The sequence below is a fragment of the Ovis aries genome, chromosome 13 (assembly GCF_016772045.2).
Source record: "Ovis aries strain OAR_USU_Benz2616 breed Rambouillet chromosome 13, ARS-UI_Ramb_v3.0, whole genome shotgun sequence".
Taxonomy (NCBI): Eukaryota; Metazoa; Chordata; class Mammalia; order Artiodactyla; family Bovidae; genus Ovis; species Ovis aries.
In genome coordinates this window covers 11,216,400-11,242,355 of record NC_056066.1, presented here as the reverse complement: position 1 = coordinate 11,242,355, position 25,956 = coordinate 11,216,400, and the positions used below count along the sequence as shown (strand labels likewise).

At 45.6% G+C, this 25,956-nt stretch overlaps 1 protein-coding gene across 9 annotated transcripts in view; it reads left to right on the top strand.

Annotated features, from left to right (window-relative positions):
- PRKCQ (protein kinase C theta) overlaps positions 1-24,296 on the top strand; it is a 158,940-nt gene extending 134,644 nt beyond the window's left edge. For all 9 annotated transcript variants that reach the window (XM_042230440.2, XM_060397178.1, XM_060397179.1 and 6 more), the window contains 4 exons: positions 3,350-3,488; positions 11,177-11,365; positions 20,174-20,302; positions 23,092-24,296. In XM_042230440.2, the coding sequence (XP_042086374.1) occupies positions 3,350-3,488; positions 11,177-11,365; positions 20,174-20,302; positions 23,092-23,247 (613 nt within the window). In that variant the 3' untranslated portion in view covers positions 23,248-24,296. The remainder of the gene's footprint in view (positions 1-3,349; positions 3,489-11,176; positions 11,366-20,173; positions 20,303-23,091) is intronic.
- Positions 24,297-25,956: the final 1,660 nt, after the last annotated feature.

The following is a 25,956-nucleotide window of genomic DNA, read 5'->3' as shown; positions in this document are numbered from 1 at the left end:
CATGGTTTGTTTTTCTCCTTCTATATGAAATGCCTGCAATATCCCCAAAGTATACCTATACTGAGGCCCTCTAGATTGTATGGGATGGACGGATAGGAAAAGAGGGAGGAAAAACTAGGAAGATCAAAGAGAAGAGAGATCTTAGAGCTGAAAGGGACCTCATGCCACCAAATCCCACATGCCCCAGTGCAGGCTGCTTCTCCACGTTCTGTCTCTTCATCTCTTGTAAATTACTGACACTCAGGACAAAAAGACAGTGAGGGTCCATGAGTGTCTTTAATATCATAAATTGTTTGGGAAATCATGTTTTCTGAAGTGCCTTATGCGCCTCTAAGAAAGAACACTACATGTGTTTAGCAGTGTACTCACAGGACTGTAGGACATCCTGGGAAGTCACTGAATAATTTGAATGACTCAAATTATAAATTTGAGGGACATCACCTAGCAGGTACATGGACACTGAGATTGGCCTTCAGAAAATTTTCAGCCTACAAGGTACCTTGTAAACTGACTCACTGACACTCACTGGGCTCCCGAATTAACAAGGAGATTCTATTAGTTTCCCTTTTCTGTCCACTGATGATTAGTTTCAAAGGGTTGCCATAAGATTTAGCACAAATTTGATGACTTCAGCCAACAGAGTTTGTCCCCTCCCAGCTCTGGAGTCCCAAGGTCAGAATCAAGGTGTCCACGGGGCCACACTTCCTCTGCGAGCTCTTGGGGAGGGTCCTTCTGGCCTTTCCCAGTTTCTGGTGGCCCCAGGGGTTCCCAGGCTTGGGGTGTCCCTCCCATCGTCCTTCAGCCTTCACCTCTGCCTGTGTCTCTTCCCTGGATGCCTTTCACATGGACATGTGACATTGGATTTAGGGACCACTCAGATAAACCAGGGCTTTCCTGGTGGATCACTGGCCTCCTGCCAGTGCGGAGACATGGGTTCTATCCCTGGGTCAGGAAGATTCCCTGGAGAAGGGAATCTACCCTTCTAATATTCTACCCACTCTAGTATTCTTGCATGGAAAATCCACGGACAGAGGAGCCCGGTGGGCTACAGTTCATGGGATCACAAAGAGTCAGACACGACTAAGTGAGCAACAACAGATAATCGAAAATGACGTCATTTCAAGATCCTTCACTTGGTTACATCTGCAAATACTCTCTTTCCAAATAAGATCTCATTCATAAGGTCCTGGGGGTTAGGATAGAAACATCGTTGGTGGGGCGGGGGTACCTTAAACCCACTACACCTGGTAATTTGGACGGAGCACCCGCTGAACACACAGCCTCTGTTAAGCAGCATGGTGGGTACTGAAGCTATAGAAGTCCAGCCTCTGGATACCTGAGGAAGTCACTTTCTGGGTTTGTACTTTGTTTGGGGTTTTGGGTTTTTTTTTTGAAGGTGAAATATAAGTACATGAAAAGACACGAATAGCAAGGGAATAAGATTCTAATGAAGAGTGCCCGAGGGAGACTCTCGGACAGACATGCTCAGCCTAGGGTCCAAGGCAGAATGTGAGAGGTCTGTGATCATGGGTGGGAGAAAAAAGTTTTCTTTTTCACTAGACTCCAACTTGACATTTCCCTCAAGTCTAAATACAGGCAACGCATCACAGTGAAAGTGGGTTTAATTCCAATGAAGGAACAAAGCCGAGGGCCTGCCTAAGGAGAAGACAGACGTATCGGAAGTGTGTAGTCCTCATTAATGAGAGCGTGATGGGATTTGAGTTTAGGATGGGAGAAACAGAACCGATACTGCTATGAATGTGAGATACACATTCCTGTACCGTGGGAACATCCATGCCTCTGCTCAGACAGACTGCCCATGAGGCATTGGTGCCAGAGGTTAGCACGCTGGTCCAGATGTAAGACGTCAGTTCTGGGGCAGCTGCTAGCAGCATCCACCCACCAGAACAGGACTGTATCCCCTGCTCTCTGTCCCCGGCTGATCCGCTCACACAAGGTGAGAAAGCACTGAAAGGGAACCGTTACTCAGGAGTTAATTGCAGCAGGCAATGAAGTGGTGAGGTAGTCAGCGGCTCGTGAGTAATTCATTCAACAAATATTTATGGAACGATCGCCACACGCCACACTCTTGTCAGAGCATTGCTGTACAGTGAGTAACGATACGCATTTTCACCCTCTTGAAGCTTAGAGTTTAACAAGAGAGAGAAATAGCGATGGCAACTTTAGAATGTGGATACTGATTATAAGCAATGTAAAACCTCAAACTCTTGCTTAAGCAGAAGCTAGGCCTCACTGAATGAATGGGCTTCCCAGGTGGCTCAGTGGAAAAGAATCCTCCTGCCAGTGCAGGAGACCTGGGTTTGATCCCTGGGTTGGGGAGATCCCCTGGAGAAGGAAATGGCAACCCACTCCAGTATTCTTGCCTGGAGAATCCCATGGACAGAGGAGCCTGGTGGGCTATACAGTCCATGGAGTTGCAACGAGTCAAACACAACTGAGCGACCGAGTAACAGCTACTCGTTAACAAGTGAGAAAGGGAAATGGGTAGCAGCCAGCCTTTTCCTTGATGAGTCGGGTTTATCTGCACCCCTATCTGCACAGAAGTGAACGTGTGTCGTGTTGTGTAATACTAAGTACCAGCTGACCCCAGACACACCAGGCTTCATTTCTGGAAGGCCCCTCTTAATATTGAGGGGTGCTGCTTTGCAGAGATGACACATGACCTTTAAGCATCCCCATCTCGGCACCTGCTCAGCCATTCATACAAGAAATACAGATGGAGCTCTTGAGATGGGCCAGGCACTGCACCGGGCGTAGAAGGTACAAGACTCTGTCAGAGTGAAGGAAAGAGAAGTCGCTCAGTCGTGTCCGACTCTGTGACCACATGGACCGTAACCTACCAGGCTCCTCCGTCCATGGGATTTTCCAGGCAAGAATACTGGTGTGGGTTGCCATTTCCTTCTCCAGGGGATCTTCCCGACCCAGGGATTGAATCCGGGTCTCCCGCATTGCAGGCAGACGCTTTACCGTCTGAGCCACCAGGAAGCCTGTCAGAGCTGGGCCCAGAAATAGCTTACCTGCCTGCATGGGGCTATAACAGATTGAGCCCTGGGCAGAGACGCTGGTCACGGAGGAAACCATGGAGGAGAAGCAGTGAGCCCCTGAGCCATGCCGGGGATGAAGGGCTGAAAGGAGAGAGGAGGCCAGCGAAGCACCCACGGGTGGCCTTTCCAGCTGTGCTGGGAGAAGACGCGTGCATGTCCTGCTGCTCTGCCATCTTGATTTGAAAACCCCGATGGGACACTGAGGCCACCGTGTCCCGTCTTACACAGCAACCCCATGTCACCAAAACTGCCTTATTAAAGTGAGAACCTGCTTTGTTTTTCAGGGACCTGAAGCTGGATAACATCCTCTTAGACAAAGATGGACACATCAAAATCGCGGACTTCGGGATGTGCAAGGAGAACATGCTGGGAGACGCCAGGACCAACACCTTCTGTGGGACCCCCGACTACATTGCGCCAGAGGTAGGGTGCACCCCGGCCCCTCCCCACCTCAGCACACCCCAGGCAAGTACTGTTGCTGCTGCCTCCCTGGAAAAACCAAAGGACTTTAAAGTGCTTTGGTGCCACAGGTGTGTTTGTTAATCCAAATACTTGACAAACGCAGCTGCACGAAGGCACTGCTAGTGTCTCCTGGCGGGTGGTACCAGCCCTGACTGCAGCATCTCGCGAAGCGTGAAGGACCCAGCAGGTCCATCCTGTCCTGGCTCCCCGCACCCCAGCCTTAAAATATATCCACCCTGCTCAGACCAACCGAAAGCAGCCACTGGAGAAGAGCCAGGTGGACCCTGAACAGGCTCTTGGGGCATCCACCTGCGTTCAGTGGCTTCGTTTGGGACTAGAAACGCCCAAGTTGTGGTTACCAGGCTGTGTCCCATGTGAGCCTGGAGAGCCCCACGTTCTTGTGTAAAATGAGAATACTTCTGTCTTGTGCTATTTCATCACATGGGAGAGCCTATGAACGTTTAAAAAAGAAACAAGCCATTGCTCTTGTATTCTGAGCCCCCGGAAGTGCAGCGTTTGCTCAAAAGGCATCCTTCAATCCTGCTTTGCCCACTGCCCTCCCCGCCCCCAGTCCTGGATTCCATGCCAGCTGCCCACCCGGGCAGATGAGAAAGACACCCCCTTGCCACGTGGTTCTTCTCGCACCATAAATTTGTCATCGTGGCTTTTCTGTCTTTGAATCTCTCCGCACTATTGGGTGATCGCTCTAATGCCAGTGGCCGTTTCCTTCTTTTTAAAAAGTATTTATTTGGCTGCACCGCATCTTAGTTGAAGCATGCAGGATCTTTTTTTTTTTTTTTTTAGTTGCATCACATGGGATCTAGTTCCCCAACCAGGGATTGAACCTGGGCGCCCCGCATTGGGAGTGGGGAGTCTCAGCCTCTGGACTACTAGGGAAGTCCCAGGACTGCTGCTTGTTCACTTTTTAGACATTTTATTTTGGAATAATTACAAATTCACAAGAAGCTTCCAAAAATAGTAAAGAAACATCACGCATATCTGCTGTTCACCATTTCCCCTACCAATTCCATCTTCAATAGCTATGGTGCAATAGCAAAAGCAGGGCAGTGATGTTGGTACAGGTGTAGACGGTTCTGTTTTCTCGTCTTGTCGCTTGTGTGGATCAGTATATTCTTACTTTTATATCCAAGGATGGAGCACAAGGCTTGGCACATTAAGGTGCGCTAATAGAAACCTTTTCAAAGAGTGAATGAAGAATTGTTGATAAGTGTGTGAGTGCTGAGTGGTTGTTTGATAGACAGTGATGGGCCTCTGATTTCCAGGGCAAAACAAATTTAGCAACATATCCCTGTCATTGCCAAAGTAACAGCAGCATCTTCAATCTAGGAAACAGGAGACTCTGCCCTGCACGTATGTATTTAGTTTTGACTGCACCTTCTTGAAATGTGAGCTTGGCCTCTGGTGAGCAGACTGTGGCTCTAACTGCCCTGTCTACACATGCCTTATGCCCCGCCCTATCTTGGGCAGCCCTTCCTTTTCAGTCTCTTTTCTTTGGCATCTTCCAGAATTTAGCATCTGAGACTGGCTTCTCTCTGCAGCTTCAGACTCATCCTCTCACCTTCAGCCATGCTTGTCTTCACACAGCTCCACTCCTGGCCCTTTCTCCTCCCATACACTCTCCATGAGCAGCAGATGTGTGACTGTGATTTCGAATCACTGCAGCCATGCCCAGACGTCTTGTCCAAACCCGTATCTCTGTTTTCCTGCTGAGATCTCCAACTAACTGGCACAGGCCATTCAAACATAGCAGGTTCCAAACCTGTTCTCTGTGTTCTTTCTTGACCCTCCCAAATCCAAATGCCAAGACCCTCTAAATTTAGACCTCAGGACTTCACACATCTATTCTCATCCCTCCCCAGTCTTGTGAATTAAGATCCGCCCCTGCCACACACCTTGATTCTTTTTTGATGCTCAGAGTGAATCCCTTTGTGAATCAAATACGAGCTTCTCCAGTCCCTCCCTGTCTGGGGCAAAACAAATTCAGCAGCAAATCCCTGTCCAGGACCTCGGCACCTCTGATTGGACCCCAGTGATGCCTTTTGACCTGGTTTTCTGCTCCAGGACCACCCAACAGCCAGTGCATCATTTCATATTTTCACTTTTAGATCATCCTTCATCAGTTAAAAATGCATCACCAGCTTACGTGTATTTATTATACATTATCACCAGCTCGTCTGTTGCACAGAGTCAGACATGACTGAAGCGACTTAGCAACAGCAGCAGCAACAGTACAGCGTAAGTTCTAAAACATGCAGGAAAAGGATTTGGCTGAACTTAAGAGCAAATAGTCTTAAATAACTATGACTATTCATAGTACACTTTATGCTCTACTAAAATCATGAGGCTCGATAATTTTTGAAATCTCGGCTTAGTACTTTGTGATAGGCACTCAAAATACTGGTTCAGTTCAGTCGCTCAGTTGTGTCCGACTTTGCGACCCCATAGACTGCAGCACAACAGGCTTCCCTGTCCATCACCATCTGCCAGAGCTTGCTCAAACTCATGTCCATAGAGTTAGTGATGCCATCCAACCACCTCATCCTCTGTTGTCCCCTTCTCCTCCTGTCTTTCCCAGCATCAGAGTCTTTTCCAATGAGTCAGTTCTTTGTATCAGGTGACCAAAGTATTGGAGTTTCAGCTTCAGCATCAGTCCTTCCAGTGAATATTCAGGACTGATCTCCTTTAGGATGGACTGGTTGGATCTCCTTGCAGTCCAAGGGACTCTCAAGAGTCTTCTCCAACAACACAGTTCAAAAGCATCAGTTCTTCGGCACTCAGCTTTCTTTATGGTCCAATTCTCAAATCCGTACATGACTAATGGAAAAACCATAGCTTTGACCAGACGGACCTTTGTCAATAAAGTCATGTCTCTGCTTTTGAATATGCTGTCCAGGTTGGTCATAGCTTTTCTTCCAAGAAGCAAGCATCTTTTAGTTGCATGGCTGCAGGCACCACCTGCAGTGATCTTGGAGCCCAAGAAAATAAAGTCCCCCACTCTTTTCATTGTTCCCCATCTATCTTCCATGAAGTGATGGGACCAGAGGCCATGATCTTAGTTTTTTGAATGTTGAGTTTTAAGCCAATTTTTTCACTCTCCTCTTTCACTTTCATCAAGAGACTAGTTCTTCTTCAGTTTCTGCCGTAAGGGTGGTGTCATCTGCATATCTGAGGTTTTTGATATTTCTCCCAGCAATCTTGATTCCAGCTTGTGCTTCATCCAGTCTGGCATTTTACTCTACATGTAAATTAAATAAGCAAGGTGACAATATACAGCCTTGACATACTCCTTTCCCATTTTGGAAACATGTTCCACTGTTCCATGCCTGGTTCTAACTAATGCTTTTTGACCCACATACAGATTTCTCAGGAGGCAGGTCAGGTGGTCTTGTATTCCCATCTCTTGAAGAATTTTCCACAGTTTATGGTGATCCACACAGTCAAAGGCATTGACATAGCCAGTAAAGCAGAAATAGATGTTATTCTGGAACTCTCTTGCTTTTTTGATGATCCAGCAGATGTTGGCAATTTGATCTCTGGTTCCTCTGCCTTTTCTAAAACCAGCTTGAACATCTGGAAGTTCTCAATTCACATACTGTTGAAGCCTAGCTTGGAGAATTTTAAGCACTATTTTGCTAGTGTGTGAGATGAATGCAATTGTGTGGTAGTTTGAGCATTCTTTGGCGTTGCCTTTCTTTGGGATTGGAATGAAAACTGACCTTTTCCAGTCCTGTGGCCACTGCTGAGTTTTCCAAACTTGCTGGCATATTGAGTGCAGCACTTCCACAGCATCATCTTTCAGGATTTGAAATAGCTCAACTGGAATTCCATCACCTCCACTAGCTTTGTTCATAGTGATGTTTCCTAAGGCCCACTTGACTTCATATTCCAGGATGTCTGACTCTAGGTGAGTGATCACACCATCGTGATTATCTGGATCATGAAGATCTTTTTGTACAGTTCTTCTGTGTATTCTTGCCACCTCTTCTTAATATCTTCTGCTTCTGTTAGGTCCATACCATTTCTGTCCTTTATCGAGCCCATCTTTGCATGAAATGTTCCCTTGGTATCTCTAATTTTCCTGAAGAGATCTCGTCTTTCCCATTCTGCTGTTTGCCTCTGTTTCTTTGCACTGATCCCTCAGGGTGACCTTCTTCTCTCTCCTTGCTGTTCTTAGGAACTCTGCCTTCAGATGGCTAGTTTCTTTCAGTTTCTGATTTTAGTGGCTCATAGCTAGAAAAGAACCCTCACAAAGACGCAGCGTAAGATAGATGCCGCAAAGTATCAGGCAAGGTTCATGGTTAAGAACAGTGGATGTAAGTCCAGAATTTACAACAGTGTTTTTGATACACCTGATTTAGCCAGCTTCCTACTATAACTAATGAGATGATCGTTTTCAGCCTGATGATAAAGTGACAAGGAGCTGGGATGAGGAGTAAGGCCCCTGCACTGCCCTCTTTGGCTTTACATCAGTTAGCGTGGTCTTCATCCCAAGCCTCTTTGCAGGTAACTTTTTAAGGACCTGCCACATTGTGAAAATGAGCTTAGTTCAAACAGAACCCAGCCATCCCCTTAACCAGGTCTACGACACAGATGAATCCACACCTTAGGACAGTAAGTCGTCGTAACAGACACACCTCTCGACGTGCTGAAAACAGATGCCCTGGCCGATACACCAGCAGCTCCTCCTGAGATGAGGCTTCCCATTCTCCTCTCAGGAAACCTAGTCCTTGTTCAGGTCTCTAAACCAGGGCTCAGATGTCCCTCAATTTTCTTAAACTCGCAAAAATGCAGATTCTCATCTCTTCATCTACATCGTGTGGCCCCGTCTAGGTGACCCCTGGAGGGCCTTGAACCGAGGGTGCCTCCTCCACCGCATCACCAGATTTCCTTTCCAGTGGGAAAACCTGTCATGCCACGACTTTGAGCATCTTCAGGAGGTCCCCGTTATCGTCTGGTACAAGCCGAAACCCCGAGCGAAGGTCCCTAATCGTATGTCCTGAGAAGCCCAGCTTCCCTTCTCTCCCGTGGCCCTGAACCGGGCACTTGGGATCCTGGGTCTAATAGCCCCCACCTCCAGGGTCATCCTCTCCCTGAAGATGCTCCTGGCTTCTTACACTAAGCGGTTGTTTCCTCCTCTGTGCCCCCGCAGCACACATGTAATCGATTTGCCAGTAAACTGAATTTCGCACTGTTAAGGACCACAGTTTATCCGCCTCGATGTCTAGGCTCCTCCCCCACCACTCAGAGCATCTGTCACCTGTTCCCTGAATGTCCACACCCAGTCCTGCACCTCAAATGCCCGTCTCTCAACCTGTCTGGATTCCCCCACCTCTGGGCCTCTTTTACACAAGAACACTCCCTAGCTTCCCCGTTTTCCGTCAAAACCCTACCCATTTTCCAAAGCTCCACACACACGCCATGCATGGGCCTTGGTGAAGTTTTTCCTTCATTTCACTCTCTCTCCCCCGGGGACCCCAAAGATATGGGCGGAGATCCCAAAACACAAGAAGTTAAGGCATTCGGTGCAGTGTCAGGAATGATGCGTGAAAAAGCTGACTGTGCTCCTCCTGTAAACCAGGGAACAGTCCCAGCAGTCCATGCCTCCTGGGGTCTTCTCAAAACCTCCCTTGTCCCCTGTCACCGCTATAAGACCGAGGGTCTGACGTATAATTGGAGGTCTACACTCATTTTGACAAAGAATAGGAAAACAGTAAAATAAGGAGACACCCTACTTTCTAATATCTACCAGCCACTTAGTCAGGAATTTTAATACAGAGAAGGTGCTCCCTGGAGAAGGGAAGAGTCATGCTGAGTGGGGCCACTGGAGGTCACTTGGTTTTCTAAGAACACTTCCTCTGCTGTGTACATCACCCGGTGAGCCATGTACAGACCTCACATTACTAGCTCCACAAGGCAGATGGAATTGCAGCTCTCCTTTGCTCTAAGAGAGAAAGAGGGACTCTGACATGAACTGGTAACATTAAGATTACCTGTATTATTTTGAGCAAAGATGGGGAGGACACAAGACAAAAGACGGCATGGCCAAGAGAAGGAATCAGGGTCTGAGATTCAATGGGGGCCGCTCCAGCCAGTGTTTCTCCACCAGTTTCTTTAAAAATATAGACTAGTTTGAGCATGACTAAGTTAGAGCAAAGTTTCAATCCTGGAGACAACATTATAATGGAAAAGGAGCATTGTATAGTAAGATCCCCAAAGACCAGGGTTCAGAACATAGCTCTTGACTAACCAGGAGACCTTAAGGAAGACGCGAAGACCCTCCCAGGGTCCAGTCACTGTCCTTTGGTAAACAAGGATAAGAGGACCTACCCCAGACGTTCTGTCAGTAACACACAAAGTAGGGGGAAACGCCCAGTACCCATCACAGATGTTTGCAGATTTTCTGTTCATACCATGAATAACTGAGTTGGCATTTTGCTTCTTTCTCCTAACTTAAGACTGAAACTCGTTATCATCTAGCCCTGGCAGACTGAATTCCCACCTTAACTGTCTCCTGTCTTCCACATTTATTTTCGTTAATCCAACAGAAATGAAGCTGTGTACCAGGATGTGATGCTCAGAGCGGCTTCTGGTTGCCCTGGGCTCCCCCTTGTGGCACGTCCTGGAAATTGCACCTGAACCGGTCCCCACTTGAGGCAAAGACCCCTGAACTAAGAATGTGCTGTGTGTGCTCATCTTCATTTCATCATTCTCCCTAGGTCTGCTTTTACACTGTTCCTTAAGGTTATTTTTTGAACTTTAAGATAACTTTGGTGTTCAAATATTAAGGCCAGTAGATAGCATTTTTATCCTGGAAGTCAGTGGCAGATTGAAAAATTCTGTTTGCAACTTGATCTTTATTTTTTGCAAATATCTATCAGCTTGTTGTCCTAGTCTGTCTCAGCATAGTCACAAAATTTGACTCTTCGTAACCATGACTGCTTAGGTTTAAGGGGTGGACTTGGTCAACCTCCTTGGCTGCTTGGTTAGCTACAAAAACTTTATGTAAAGACTCAGGACCATTTGCTTAGGTTGCTTAGTCACTCACTCATGTTCAGCTCTTTGTGAATCTTTGGACTGTAGCCCACCAGGGTCCTCTGTCCATGGGATTCTCATGGTAAGAATACTGGAGTGGGTTGCCATTTCTTCCTCCAGGGGATCCTCCCAACTCAAGGACTGAACTTGTGTCTCCTGTGTCTCCTGCGTTACAGGCAGATTCTTTACCCAGCAAGCGATCAGGGAAGCCCCTGCGCTTAACAGAAAGTCCATAAAATCCGTGGGTTTGGTTTAGAGGCACTGAAGGGCCTAGACACACACCAGCTCTCCTGGGCTAAATCTGTCACCCACATGCTCCCGTCTCAGATGGGCAGATGAAGGATGATGGTACAATTTCGCTGTTTCGCTTAGGTGGGGGATAAAAGAGGTTGATCTCAAAAATATTTGCTTAGTTTGGGCACTGCCCACTCATTTCTACCCAATCATTAACTTCTCAAAAATCGTTTTCAGTGTCATCTTTGCTAAAACCGCACTCTGTCCTCGTGAGTTATATCCTGGGTGGCTTTGAAAAATCCATGCAAGGTTTGAGTCAACCTCATTTTTATTCTCTGTGTCTTTGCCTCCTGGTCACACAGATCCTCCTGGGTCAGAAGTACAACCACTCTGTGGACTGGTGGTCCTTCGGTGTCCTCCTCTACGAGATGCTAGTAGGTCAGTCCCCTTTCCACGGGCAGGATGAAGAGGAGCTTTTCCACTCCATCCGCATGGACAATCCCTTTTACCCGCGATGGCTCGAGAAGGAGGCGAAGGATCTTTTAGTGAAGGTAAGAAGTGAAGTCAAGGAGACTTTTGTAAGATTAGCACTAGGTTTTCTGATCATAAGATGTTATGGAAAGACTGGAATAAACTTTTTGACCAACCCAATACATAGTAAACAATAATTGTTCTGAGCTAGCCTTAAAGGGGATGGTTGCCATCTGTTTTAACTGAGGCACCAATAGGATGAACATGAGCTATCAAAATGAGTGTAAGATAGACCCTCACATGCATAATTTACAAAAGAAATCTCCAGCAACAATCCCTATGCAGTCTGTTCTGTCCACCTGAAACCGTAAAATTCCTAGAAGAAAACAGACTTCAGTCGACATCAGTCTTAGCAATATTTTGGGGGATCTGGCTCTATAAGCAAGGGAAACAAAAGCAAAAAAATAATATGCGATGGCATCAAACTAAAAAGCTTCTGCACAGCAAACGAAATCATCAAAATGAAAACTTTGAATGGGAGAAGATACTTGCAAATCATGTGTCTAATAAGGGATTAATATCCAAAATACATAAAGAAATCATACAACTCAACAACAAACAACTCAACAACAAACAACTCAATTTTTAAATGGGCAAAGGAGGATCTGAATAAACGGTTTCTCAAAGACATACAGGTAGCTAATATATCCATGAAAAGACGCTTAACATCACTCACCAGAGAAACGCAAGTCAGAACTACAGTGAGCTGTCATCTCGTACCTGTCTGAATGGCTGTTATCAAGAAGGCAAGAAATAAGTACTGATGAGGATGTGCAGAAAAGGGAACCTCATGCACTGTTGTTGGGAATGTAAATCGATAGGTACACTGTGGGAAACAGTATGGAGATTCATCAAAAAGTTAGGAACAGAACTGCCATGCACTCATATGGTCTTCCACTTTGGTTATTCATTCGAATGACACGGAAACGCTAATTGGGAAATATATATGCACCCCTGTGTTCACTGCAGCATCGTTTACAATAGCCAAGATACGGAAGCAACCTAAACGTTTATCCCTGGATGAGCAGGGGAAGCTAGGCTGCGTGCGAGATGTGTATAATGGAGTATTACTCAGCCATGAAGATGAAATGTTGCCATTTACAACACCATGGATGGATCTAGGGGGCATTCCAGGTAGTGAAATCAGTCAGTCAGAGAGAGACAAGTACCATGTGCTTTCACTCATGTGAAATCTAAGGAAACACACCAAACAAGCACAATGAAATACAAACAAGCTCATGGATACAAAGAACAGATGCGTGATTCCCAGAAGAGAAGAGGGTTAGGGGACTGGGCAAAAACAGATGAAGGCGGATCAACTCTGTGGTGATGGTGGTAATGAGACCTCAGGGGTGATCGCTCTATAACGTGTACAAATTATAACGCTGATCCTGAAACATAATTGAGAATCTCCCCCTTACCCTGGATGAAGATGTGGATATGATGTGTGGCTTTCTGCTCATTCTTAGACAAAAGAAAAAGTTCCTGTCACTCCTAAGTCAGAAAACACTGTCTCTGCTGAGAAATTAAAGCCGTCCTGGCCAAGATAAAAGTCATTACATCAGTCCTAACTTGAGAGCGAAGACTTCCAGCTCCCTTTCCTCCGGCCAGGTTCACGGCTGGCAGCTGCTCACTTCTGGAGAAGAGAGTGTGGTCACAGAGTACCAACTGTGTGCGCTTTCCCCTCGTCTCCAACTCTTGGGTTTCTGCTTCAGACCGAACACAGCAAGAGGGCAGAGAGATTATGAAGAGAAAGAACTGCTCTTGTGTGCCTGGGGGCTGCCTGCTCTTTGAATCTGACGGGTTTTAAGGCTAAGACTTTGGAAGTTCCCTGGTGGCCCAGTAGTTAGGACTCGGTGCATTCACAATGCAGAGAGCCCAGGTTCAATCCCTGGTCAGGGAACTAAGATCCCACAAGCCACATGACATGGCCAAAAAAAAAAAGAAAAAGATAAAGCCAAGGCTTTGTATGGCATTCTACCAGGTGTCTTGGAAATGCCTGTAATTGGAGACAATTTGCAATGAAGCCCTTGAGACTCAGGCTGCTGAATTCATCCCTCAACCCAACTTCTGTATGAAACCTTAAGCCAGCAACACTCCATGTGGGTGAGACTCCTGCTGAGCAGAGTCCAGGGGCTGTCCAGATGGACGCAGGCCAGCCCTCCTGCCACATTCCTGACGCGAGTCCACAGGAGACACTGATGTATTTTTCACCCGGAACCCTTGATACTGCAGGCTCTTATCATCTTAGCAGCGATCTCCAGAATTTACTATCAAAGTAGGAGTCAGACCTCACCCGCGACAGACCGGACTTAAGCCTTGGCAGGCTTCCCTGGTGGCTCAGCGGTAAAGAATCTGCCTGCCAATGCAGGAGACACAGGTTCGAGTCCTGGTCTGGAGGATCCCACATACTGTGGAGCAGCTGAGCCCACGCAGCACAGCTACTGAGCCCACGCAGCACAGCTACTGAGCCCGTGAGCCCATGGCCGCAGCAAGAGAAGCCGCCGCAGCACAGCTAGAGAGCACCCCACTCACTGCAGCCAGAGAAGAGCCTGCAATGAAGGCCCAGCACAGCCAAAAGCAAACAAAAGTAAGAAAGGAGATTACTTAAGAGAAAAAAAGAACCAGAACCCAGTGCTACAGACTCCAAGATCACTAACCATGCACCAGGAGAGCCCAGGGAATCAGTCCATTGCACAGACACACGATGCACGGGAAAGCCAACTGCAGATTTAAACTTCAAGTTCTCCTCTTTTGAAGATGCAAAACACCAGTACAGTGTGATTGCAGTAAGTTGTAAAAAAAGAAAGAAACTCATGCTCATACAACATGCTAATTACATGTCATGATAAGCACCTACATTTACTGAGCTGGTCCAGCAACTATGTGGATCAAAAAGACCCACAAGTGTTAACCAAGAGCCAGCAGATCTAAGAAGAACTGCAAATGCAGGTGTTTTGAACAAAACAGAGTTTTGATTTCTGACAACTCATATCAGCTAGCTAAAATAAAAAGTCATTTAGGGAAATAATTTCTAGCTCTGCTCTTCTTATAATGAAAAGGGGATGAGAATAGGATCTTTCAACATCAGATGTTATCAGTGGTTTTAAATCCAAACTTAGAAGATTATCCGGCCTATCTTTTTTTCACCAGTCTCCTTTTTTCTCATGAAGAACTGCTCAGAATTAAATTTACACTGCGTAATACACTTCAGCCTCTCATCCGACTGTCAGCTGGACTAGGATGTTTCATATGTAGAGGCGGCTGTGGAGTTCTCCCTGAGGAATCAAGGTCTTGAATCTGAAGTGCTGACAGAGCCCCCAGAGGAGCCCCAGCCCAAGGTTGATGGTATTTAAAAATCTGAACCGGTACACCTTCAGCTTGCACTTTCTGATGGATCCAAACAGGCAGTAAACTTAGAAAACTCCCCAAATGACCAATCAAGTTCCCTTTTAATGACTGAACAACACATCTATAAAATGAAAACTAATTTCAAAATTAACCAATTTAAAAAAAAGATGACAACAGTAAAAATTAGTTACAAGCATGGAATGTAAACAGTTTTGCTTTTCCATAATGGCAGCTTCAGGCACTATGACAGTTGGTACATTTATTTTACACCCTGGCTCTTGGAAGGAGTTAATTGAGGTATGTTAGTTGGTTCCAGCTGCTGTAACAAAACACCATAGACTAGGCGAATTAAACAGCAGAAATTTACTTACATTTCTGAAGGCTTGGGAATCCAAGGTCTGGGCCTGGCGGGGGGGGTTTCTGGTGAGAACCCCCTGCCTGCAGGCACTGTGTTCTCGCGTGACAACTCTGACACCTCCTCTTATAAGGACTCGCCTATCAGATCAGCTCCACACTCATGAGCTCATTATCCTTAAGCATCTCCTTTCTCCCAGTTCACCCACACTAGGGGCTAGGGATTCATACACGGATTTTGAAGGGACACGGTTCAATCCATAGCATGAAGGCTGCCCTCCAAAGGCCTGGACTGTCAGAACTCACTAGAAAAAGAAAGCGAGGAAAAGGCTTGGGGGGTCTGAAGCTGACATTGCAGCTACCTTTTCCATAAAGCTGAACACCTGTGCCTCCAAACCCAGCTCCTCCTAGCTCAGCAGAGGAGACGCCCTGGCAAGGATGCAGTGAGGGTGTAACCCAGCCCAGGCGGAGATGATGGGAGTAAGTCCACAGAAAGACACTAGCGTCGGGGTGGTTTCCAAGGAGAGGAAGATTGAGGAGGAGGAAAGGATTGCTTCCTGTTGGAGGAGGAAAGATGCCGTGAAAAATGCAAGATGGAAACTAATTTTATCAGCTCAGCTCCTAGAACCTGGGAGAACTATCTAGAGCAAGGGCATGGACCTTTTACTTACTAACGTCAAGTTTCCATCTTTTAATTACTCAGCAATTAAAAGGACAGAGCTATTGAGTCACCAAATAAGCAAAGGACCTTAAAGTGAAAAGAAGAAAAAGTCAGTCTCTGTAGGTCACGTACTGTATGAGCCCACGTCTGTAACATTCTTGAGAGGACACCACTGTGAGTTGTAAACCGGATTAGTGGCTCCCGGGTGTTAGGGATCGCGGCGGCAGGGGAGTGACCACAAGGGGAACCCCACGGGAGATCTTTGTGGTGGTACAGCAGTCCTGTATCCCGTCTGTCTTCACGGCCGCGCAGACCTCCGCGTGTGAAGCAGCGCGCAGGACGAGGCGCCTACATTGTGCGTGTCGGCCTCCTGCACCGTCGTCATATTACGACGGAAGCGCTCGGGGAGACCAGGCAAAGGCGCCCAGGACCCGCCTCCACTCTCTTTGCAACTTCCTGTGAATCTACGTGTATGATCTGAATGTTTGCGTGCTCCCAGAGCCTCACATGTTTCAGCCCTCGAACTCACAAAGTGACGTTATAGGTCGTGAGGCCTTTGAGGGGCAATTAGGTTTACATGGGGTCATGAGGGTGGGGTCCTCAAGGTGCGATTAGTGTCCTTACAAAAAGACGGAGAGAAAAGAGATCGCTCCCTCCAAACACGTGCGCCAAGAAAAGGCCACGTGAGCCCGTGGCAAGAAGACGGCCACCTCCAGGCCAGGACGAGAGGTCTTACCCGAAACTGACCATGTCAGTACCTTCTGGACTTCCCACCCTCAGAATCACAAGAAACAAACGTCTGCTGTTTAAGCCTCCCAGTCTGGGGCATTTTGTTACAGCAGACTGAGGCCCTGTAATTATTTCAAAATAAAAAGTTTAAAAACAAAACTAAATCTAAAGCTAAATTCTAGCAAATACCCTTCTCTGCTTTAAAAAAAAGTCACCTGCAGTTTCAGTGGCAGGGGAAAGATTTACTGTGAATGTAGAAAGTGAATTTTCTTGTTGAATAGAGCAGGAACAAAGACAATTAAGGATAAAGAAGGGGAAGAAAAAGAACCAGTTGTTGAAAGAGGTTTTGAATCCATGTGGAGGAACCTGGGCTCATTCTTTCTCATGTGAGCAAGTAGAATGTCCATGTCCTTGCTCCGTGGGAAGATCTCCCAGGTTCTAGGAGCTGGGCTGATAAAAATTGGTTTCCATTTTGCGATGTGCTGATTCTAAGACTGGCCTCTAGTTTCATCTCTGCATCTCTTTTGCTCTATGATTTTAATCCAACAGCCCTCACATCCTTGAGCTCCCTTTTCTGTAAAAATCGAAGGTATACTAATGAATCATTTTGAGAGAAACTCCCTCTAGGGAGTTACACCTAATGTTGTGAGACCCAGAAGTAATGGATCCTCTGAAAAAGGTGGGCAGAGCATTCACTGGCCTCTGTAACAGCAGTGGTGTCTGCACCGGGCTCCACCCTCTAGTCCGGCAAGGGCGTGGATGCATGTAGTGCGCGGAACAAATGCATGTCAGGAGAGGCTGTGCCCCAGCGAGAGTTACAGCTGGGAAAGGGGACCACTGACAAAACCAGGAGACAGACTACGAGGGAGAGGGAACGTTTGCAGACGGTATGATCAACGAGGGGTTAATAGCCAGCATACGTGAACAACTCACACAATTCAACATCAAAAGAAAAACCCAATTTAAAAATGGGCAGAATTTATCTCTGGGCTTTCTATTTTGTTCCGTTGATCTGTATTCCTGTCTTTGTGCCCATACCATATTACTCAGCCATTAAAAAGAATACATTTGAACCAGTTCTAATGAGGTGGATGGAAACTGGAGCCTATGATACAGAGTGAAGTAAGCCAGAAAGAAAAACTCCAATACAGTATACTAATGCATGCATATGGAATTTAGAAAGATGGTAACGATAATCCTGTACGCAAGATGGCAAAAGAGACACAGGTGTAGAGAACAGTCTTCTGGACTCTGTGGGAGAGGGCGAGGGTGGGATGATTTGGGAGAATGGCATTGAAACATGTATAATATCATATGTGAAACGAATCACCAGTCCATGTTCAATGCATGATACTGGATGCTTGGGGCTGGTGCACTGGGATGACCCAGAAGGATGGTACGGGGAGGGAGGTGGGAGGGGAGTTCAGGATGGGGAACACATGTACACCCGTGGTGGATTCATGTTGATGTATGGCAAAACCAATACAATATTGTAAAGTAATTAGCCTCCAATTAAAATAAATAAATTTACATAATGAAAAACAAACAAACAAAAAAAAATGGGCAGAAGACCTTTTCCAAAGAAGAAATGAGGATGGTCAAGAGGCACATGAAAAGATGCTCAACATCACTAGTCATCAAGGAAACACAAATCAAAACCACAACGAGATGTCACCTCATACCTGTCAGAATGTCTATTGCAAAAAGACAACAAATAAAAAACGTTGGTGAGGAAGTAGAGAAGAGGAAGCTCTCCTGCACTGTTGGTGAGAATGGAAATTGGTGCAGCCATTATGGAAAACAGCATGGAGGTTCCTCAAAAAACTAAAAATATTTATAATAGCAAAGACGTGGAAGCAACACCTGAGACTCATCAATGACAAATGAATAAAGAAGATGTTTTATATATGTATATATATGCACATATATACATGCACACACAATGTCATGCATACATACACACACACACACATCCAATATAATACTGTTTAGCCATACGGAAGAAAGAAATTTTGTCATTTGCAACAACATGAATGGACTTAGAGGGCGTTATGCTAAGTGAAAATAAGTCAGACCTTGTCACAAAGGGTTGGACAGGTCTGAGCAACTAACACTTTCACAGAAAGGTAAATACTGTATCACTTATATGTGGAATCTTAAAAGTACAGCAAACTAGTGAATATAGCGAAAAAGCAGCAGACCCACCAACACAGAGAGCTGGTGGTTACCAGCAGGGAGGAGGGTGGGGAAACACAGGGTTGGGAGGGGAGGCACAAACTCTCAGGTGCAAGATGGGCTAGAAGGATGTATTATTCAGCATGGGGAATACAGCCAATGTTTTGTAATAACTAAATGAAAAGTAAACTTTAAAACTTGTGGGGAATGTCTTCTTTAAGGTTTAAAGAATTAGAGCGGGAACACGGCTGTCCAGTTGACGGTGGCCAGAGACACGCCCCTTTCTTCCTCATTTATTCATCCAGGATGTCCTGTCTGTCTGGAAAATGATGAAACACTATAGATCCCAGACAGAAACACCTCTCCCTTTAGTAGAAAGAGCCGTCTGAGGAGGGACTGAGGTTGGAGGGGAGATTCCAGTGGCAGATGCAAAGCCTGGGGGTCGAGGGGAGGGGGCCATCTGCAGTGTCCCAGCACTGCTTTCTTGCCCAGACAGTCGAATACGTTTAAACAAACTCCAGCTGCATCCTGGCCGTTTATGTAAGAGATGTGCTTTTTCCTACAAATGTAAACCACACTTGTGACAGCTTCTATGGACGAAATCAAACCTTTCTCTGTAAGCATTTATTCCTCTGGTGCAGCCTCCCCTGTGGCAGAGATGATGACTGCCCACAAGGTCAACGAGCATCTTCAGGACCAGGGTGGGGAGGATCAGCTGCAGGGCAGAGATGATAATTTACTCATCTGTGCAAAACTAGAAAGGATTTGGAGTCCTGAAGCTGGAGATCATATTACCTTCTCATTATTCCTTTTATCTTCTAATTTTTTTTTTTTAACCTTTCACAGGTATATCTGCTAGGCTCAGAAAACTCTTTCTCATGATTCTCTTGGAACAAACTCCCCATGTTACTGGGGGAATGAACAGAAAACTAGTGTGTGCACACTTGGCCTCAGGCAGCTGTTATACTTCTAACCTGATTCCCTGAAGCATTTAATTATAACAACACGAGGCTAAGCTTTTCCTTAGAGCATGAGTGTGACCCTAAGAAAGCAGCTTTGTAAGAAATCAAACTCGGTTGATGGCAGTCAACCAAACAACAAACACACACGCTGGTCACTTACCCTCTGCTGGTGTGTTTTGCAGACCAGGAATTAGCGCACACCTGCGTGTGTGTGTTGTTGTAACCCACAGAACAGATCTGTAAGGAGGATTCACTCACCTTACTGATGAGGAACCTGACTCAGAGCCTCTGTGACTTGCTGGCGGCCTCATGAATAACACAGGGCAAAGCTGATTTCTATCGAGGTCTAGATAATTTAAAAAAATAGCATTTCTAGAGCAAAGCTCAGACTCTGGAATATTCAGTAGACCTGTTGCCACTAGTTTGACTTGAGTCGATAGTTTAAGACAGTTGTAGAAAAAGAAGGCTCTGAAATCGGGTGGCAAGAGCCAAACCCCTCTCCTAGTGGAGTCAAGCCTTGTGGTCCAGGCTTCTTGCATCTGAAGAGCCTGGTTCATCCCATGAGAAGTAACTGCTCCCTTTCTGCTCCCTTTCAGCTCTTCGTAAGAGAGCCTGAGAAGCGGCTGGGGGTGAGGGGAGACATCCGTCAGCACCCCTTGTTTCGGGAGATCAACTGGGAAGAGTTGGAAAGGAAGGAGATCGACCCGCCATTCAGACCTAAAGTGGTAAGGGGCCCCCGGGACCCTGAGGTCCTGCCAGCACCGTCCTCACGTCACACCCAGGCTGCCTGGACCCTGACTCCCCACCCACCCTCTGGGGTGCTGTTCTTGGAAGAAAATCTTCTTTAACCATAATCAGGCTATGGGGCTGGGGAGGGGGATGTAACTCATTTACTGTGTCCTCAAATGTAGCTGCGTAAAGAATGGACCACTGAGTACACAGGCCTTAGACCGAATATGTGTGTGGACAGATAACCCTGAGATGCAATGTGGAGCTTTGCACGGATGCATTCAGGCTTTCAGGGTCAAGTCTGTGTGACCCAAACCTGAGCATAAACCCTGCCTCCTTTAACAGGAATTTTGGAGCCATGTGTTCTGTGATATTTGTGAAATTTTCCCTGACACGTGTCATCTGGTCATGTAACTACAGACCCTAATGGTAATTGGTAGATGTTTTTTTCATGTAAGAAGTAAGGTGGTGCTTAGAAAAAGACAGGTCTCTAAATTCCCACTGGCAAGAGTCACCAACCTTCCTGAGCAAGGGCAGAACTTCCTGGGTCACTGTAAATGAAGCAAAGTTGAGATAAAGTATCTTCTGAAGGTAGATGGTATGTGACGGGACATATGAATGCACCTGAACAAGTACGACTCAGCAACTTCACTTTCACTTTGCGCTTTCATGCATCGGAGAAGGAAACGGCAACCCACTCCAGTGTTCTTGCCTGGAGAATCCCGGGGACAGGGGAGCCTGGTGGGCTGCCGTCTGTGGGATCACACAGCGTCGGACACGACTGAGTGACTTAGCAGCAACAGCAGCAGCAGGATGGTCACTTTCCTGTTATGTACATTTTGCCGCAATTTTTAATGTTTTTATCATGGTAAAAGTCACATAATATAAAAACATACTATTCCGACCACATTTCACTGTTCAGTGGCACTAAGGACATTCACAGGGTTGTGCAACCCTCACCATCATCCACCCTCCTGAGTTTTGCACCTTCCTCAACTGAAACTCTGTCCCTGTTAAACACAAACTCCCCAGTAGTATGTATATACAATGGAATGTTACTCAGCCATAAAAAGGAGCAAAATTGTGTCATTTGCAGAGACATGGATGGAACTAGAGACTATATCATAGAGTGAAGCCAGAAAAACAAACGTCGTATATCAACACAAATATGTGGAATTTAAACAATGTACAGGTGAACCTATTTGCAAACAGAAACACAGACCCATGGATTTGTAGAGAGCAAACATATAGATTCCAAGGGGGTGGGGAGAGTGGGGTAGACTGGGAGATTAGGATAGACATACTTATCACAATTTTTTTTTTTTTAAGAGTAAAGCAAAGTGGTGCATTTGCCAGCTCTACCCTCATTCCTGGTGATTCTGAGAATAAGATAGCAGTGACCTGGGCGAATATGAGCCATCTTTGCACCAGGTGGCACAGGCTTGTGGATTTCAAAACACTGCATTCACTCTAGAAAATGTCTTCTGTCGTTACTTATGGTGGTGGATGGCCAGTCAGGGCAGTGTGTCCCCGAGCCAGGAAGAGTTAGTCATTCTCAACATTTTCCAAGGGTCCTACAGGGCTGGCCCCGAGCAGTCTTCTTATTTGTAACAGCACCATTTCTAATACACAGGTTAATAATTTAGAGAGTAATTTCTGCCTTGTTCCAGCTCATCAGGGCAATGTCCTTTGTCTTGACTTCCATGAGAGACTATGATGGACTTGATGTTTTCTGCACAAAAAGATCGGACCTTTGATCTACTCTTTCCTTGTGGGATGATTCCAGATGCTTCCCATAGGAAGGCATTTCCGTGACCTGCAGTCTAAGCAGGTGTTTGTGGGCAAAGGCCAGAGAACTGTTGACCTCAGCAGCTCTGGGGGCCCCTTAAGAGTGGAAGGGCTGACTCTAAGTCATGCTCGTATACGGGTGAGATTGCGTAATGGTTGCTGTTAATCTTAGAAAGTGGAAGCGCACACCATACTGAGCCGTATTTGTGAATAGGTCTGTTATTGGTCATGGGCACCAGTAGATCGGGTGGCGTGAAGGGAGGCCATCTTAATCTGTCTTGTCTGTGGAAGACAGCCCAAGAGGTTTAATAGTAAAATTAGCATGGGATTCTTTTCCCATTCAGGCCATTAAAGAGTAGAGTTCCCTGTGCTATACAGTAGATCCTTATGAGGAATCTAAAAAGAGAGTAGTATTTTATGTTTATATATATATATATATATATATATAACTGATTCACTTTGCTATACACTTGAAACTAACACATTGTAAATCAGTTATACAGCAATACAATGTTTTAATAAAAAAATAAAATGACTTAAAAATAAGATGATTGTGGGTAAGGGGATGAACAGTAGGGAAGGATGTTGACAGAACAAGAATGTGTAATCTGCAAAACTCCTCCCCTCCTTCACTCCCAACCCCAACCCCTACCTCCCACTACTTCTCCACCCAGGGTCACCTATAGATTAAAAAATCAGAGGTCAGACTGGGGCTGACCATTTTCCGAAGGTTGCCAGTCCTGCCTCACGTAAACTTATTTGAATGTGCAACTCATAGAATCCCTCTGTATGCATTTATTATACTGTTGATAACACTGATGATCCAGGGTCTGAGAGACAGTCAATAAAACTCCCATATGATCAGCTGTAAGTGTTACTTTATTTGCAGATGCCAGCTTTTTCACATGCAGAGTATAGCCTTGATGGTGAAAACAAAGATAACGAGTTCAGTGGCTGATCTTCTCTTTTTCTCCCCACCACTTAAACTCTGATCCAGAAATCGCCATACGACTGCAGCAATTTCGACAAGGAGTTCCTGAATGAGAAGCCCCGGCTGTCATTCGCAGACAGGGCGCTGATCAACAGCATGGACCAGAACATGTTCCGGAACTTTTCCTTCATGAACCCAGGGATGGAGAAGCTGATATCCTGACCTCGCCTCTCCGGAGGATTTGCCCTCTTCCCTCTGTGAACTGGTTCAAGCGGACACTCCTTGGGTTCCTTTTCAACTTGGAAAAGAAAAGAAACACTCACCCATAGAGGCTGAGCCCCTGGGAGCTCCTCAGCAGCTTTGTCTATAGCAGAAACTAGCTCTGCTTCACTGATGACTGTGGCCAGTCTTGAAGTTAGTTTCTTACTCACTGTAGCTATTTACTTGAAGATGGCTCTCCATGCTGTGAAAGATCTGAAAACTGAACTCTGCTCTGAGTTATGACTCTTCACCTGGGCACCAGCTACTGGTCCATGACCTACGTGTTGACTCAAGAAGCATAATCTGAACCTCTCAAGACCGAAGACAGCACATGGCCTGGCGTAGCACTGGATTCCATTCAGCCACAGACAAGTCACCACTAACCCATTTCATCCTGTTCACACCTGTGCAAGTGTAACGGGGAAGGGGTGGGGGAAGCCCTGAATAGGGTCTTACAGGAACTCTTCATAATAAACATAGCTTATAAGTTGAGATTTACAAATCCATTCATTCTGATTAGCGAGGAAATTCATGGGAGAAAGGAAGGTGGAGAGTGTTGGTGTCATTGATATGAAAGGTTGATTCGACCCCTACTCTTGTTATCTTGTCAACATAGAAATTAGAATCCATTGAAGATTTAGTCACAGAATCATTTTACTCCTGCCAATAAAACTTTCCCACCCATCCATTCTCAGCTGATTTCCGCATCGGCGGCAGTTTCTCATTATCATCCTCACATTAGAACAGGAGAAAAAAATGAAATGTGTAATTCTTCTAGGGAAAAGAAATCCCATTCCTTTATGATACCGTTACTGATGTTTTGATGACTCGCAAATCTCTTGAGAGAGACATCTTTCAGGATAAACACCCATGCATGCTGTTCACAGTGATCTTATTTAATAAGAATTCTAGCTATACCTGTTTAAAGTATCTGTGTTGTTTGTATATTCTGATAAAATGTTATGACTTCATGACAAAGAGATGGATACATAAAAATGGAATGAAAGAAAGATGCCTCTTCATAGTTTTAATTCCCTACTGATCCCCCTCACCCCCAACTTGGTTCTGTTTGGGTTATCATCTGTTTAGCTATCATTGAGGTGGTTTTAAATTTTGAGAATCATTCAAAATCCTCAACCAGAAGAGAGACTCAGATAACCCTGAAGTTACTGGTATTATATTTCTCTTTCTCTTTCCTACAAGATTTCTTTTTCCACTCACTTTCCAACATACTTTATTCCAAATTTCCTACACAGTGTTCCAAGGACCTGTGGGATCAGGTCTTTAGTTTTACACTCTCAACTTTGCTCCAGTGACTTCAGTCATAGTGGTCTCCCCATCTCGTTGGACGTAGTTCTGCCTCAGGGCCTTTGCACTTCCTGTTCTCAGCACCTGGGATGCTCTTCCCTCCAATAAGATTCTTTGAAAGAATGATCTCCAACACCCGAATTCAGCTCTGCCTCCTAACCTCTCTCCTGACACTGCTTCCTCCAATGACAGCCTTCTTTCCTGTTCTTATGGAATGTGCTCGATCCTTATCTACCTCTCTGCAACTTTTGATATGAAGTTTAATACAAACTGTTTAATCTCCAGCCCCATGGATGTTCTGACCTTTCCTCTTTCACCACCTCCACCTTTGATTAACTCCCCACCTCTAGCTGGCCCCACTCCCTCCTTCTTCCCCAAATCACCTCTGAGGCCCCTCCCCACATTTTTGTTTAACATAGTTTTCTCTTATCCCATGCCTTTAAGGATCCTCAGTGCAATCATCTCAATCCTCATCTCCAGTTTCAGCTCTCTGCCAGGCTTCACGCAGGTTCCATTAACATGTCCTGTTTTCTTAAGATCTTTCTATCTCTTACTTCCTAATTCTAATAACAGCACCATCATGGACCTGGTCATCCAGGCTCAGAGCCACAGAGTTCTTGTCAACTATCTGCTCTCCCTTTCTAACCTCCCTCCCTCTCTCCCTTCTATAAAATCCTTTTGAATCTGCCTCTGCAGTCTCTCCAAATACATACGTATCTCTCCTCTCTCCCCTGCTAATCGTGCCTGGATTATTTAATAGTCTGTGAACCAGTGTTCCCATCTTAAGTCTGTCCACATTTTAATTCACATGTACAATATATAAACTGTAGGGTGGGAATAACTTTTCCTCTACCCTCTTATGTTCTGTGCCCAAGGGCCTGTGAAAGTTGACAAAAGCCCAATGAGCAAGAGAAGTGTACTTTTATCTACGTGTATAACGTGTGTACATGTGGGAGAGCTCCGTGATGAGGCACTCAAAACAGTGGTTATGATTTGGGGCTTAATAGCTAACTTGCCAGAGGAAAGGGAGGAAAAGGAAAAGTCTCCAATGGGAAGAGCAAATAGGTTTCAGGAGATCAGAGTTTGCGGAGGTGGGTTTACTCTTTGTCTTACTCCTGGGATCAGACACACACCAAAGAAGGAATCTATGGTGGTTCTCACTTCTCTGAAGTGTCTGCATTTAGTTAGTTAAAGGAAGCTCTAGAAAGGCCTCTTTCTGCCTCTACTGCATCTCAAATAGCTTAAAATAATTTTTTACTGTTTATGAAAAAAATAATTTTTACTATTTACGAAATGTAAAAGTACTATCTTCAGAAATCAAGGTTTTTATACCATGCCCTTATATTCATAATGTTGTGCAGG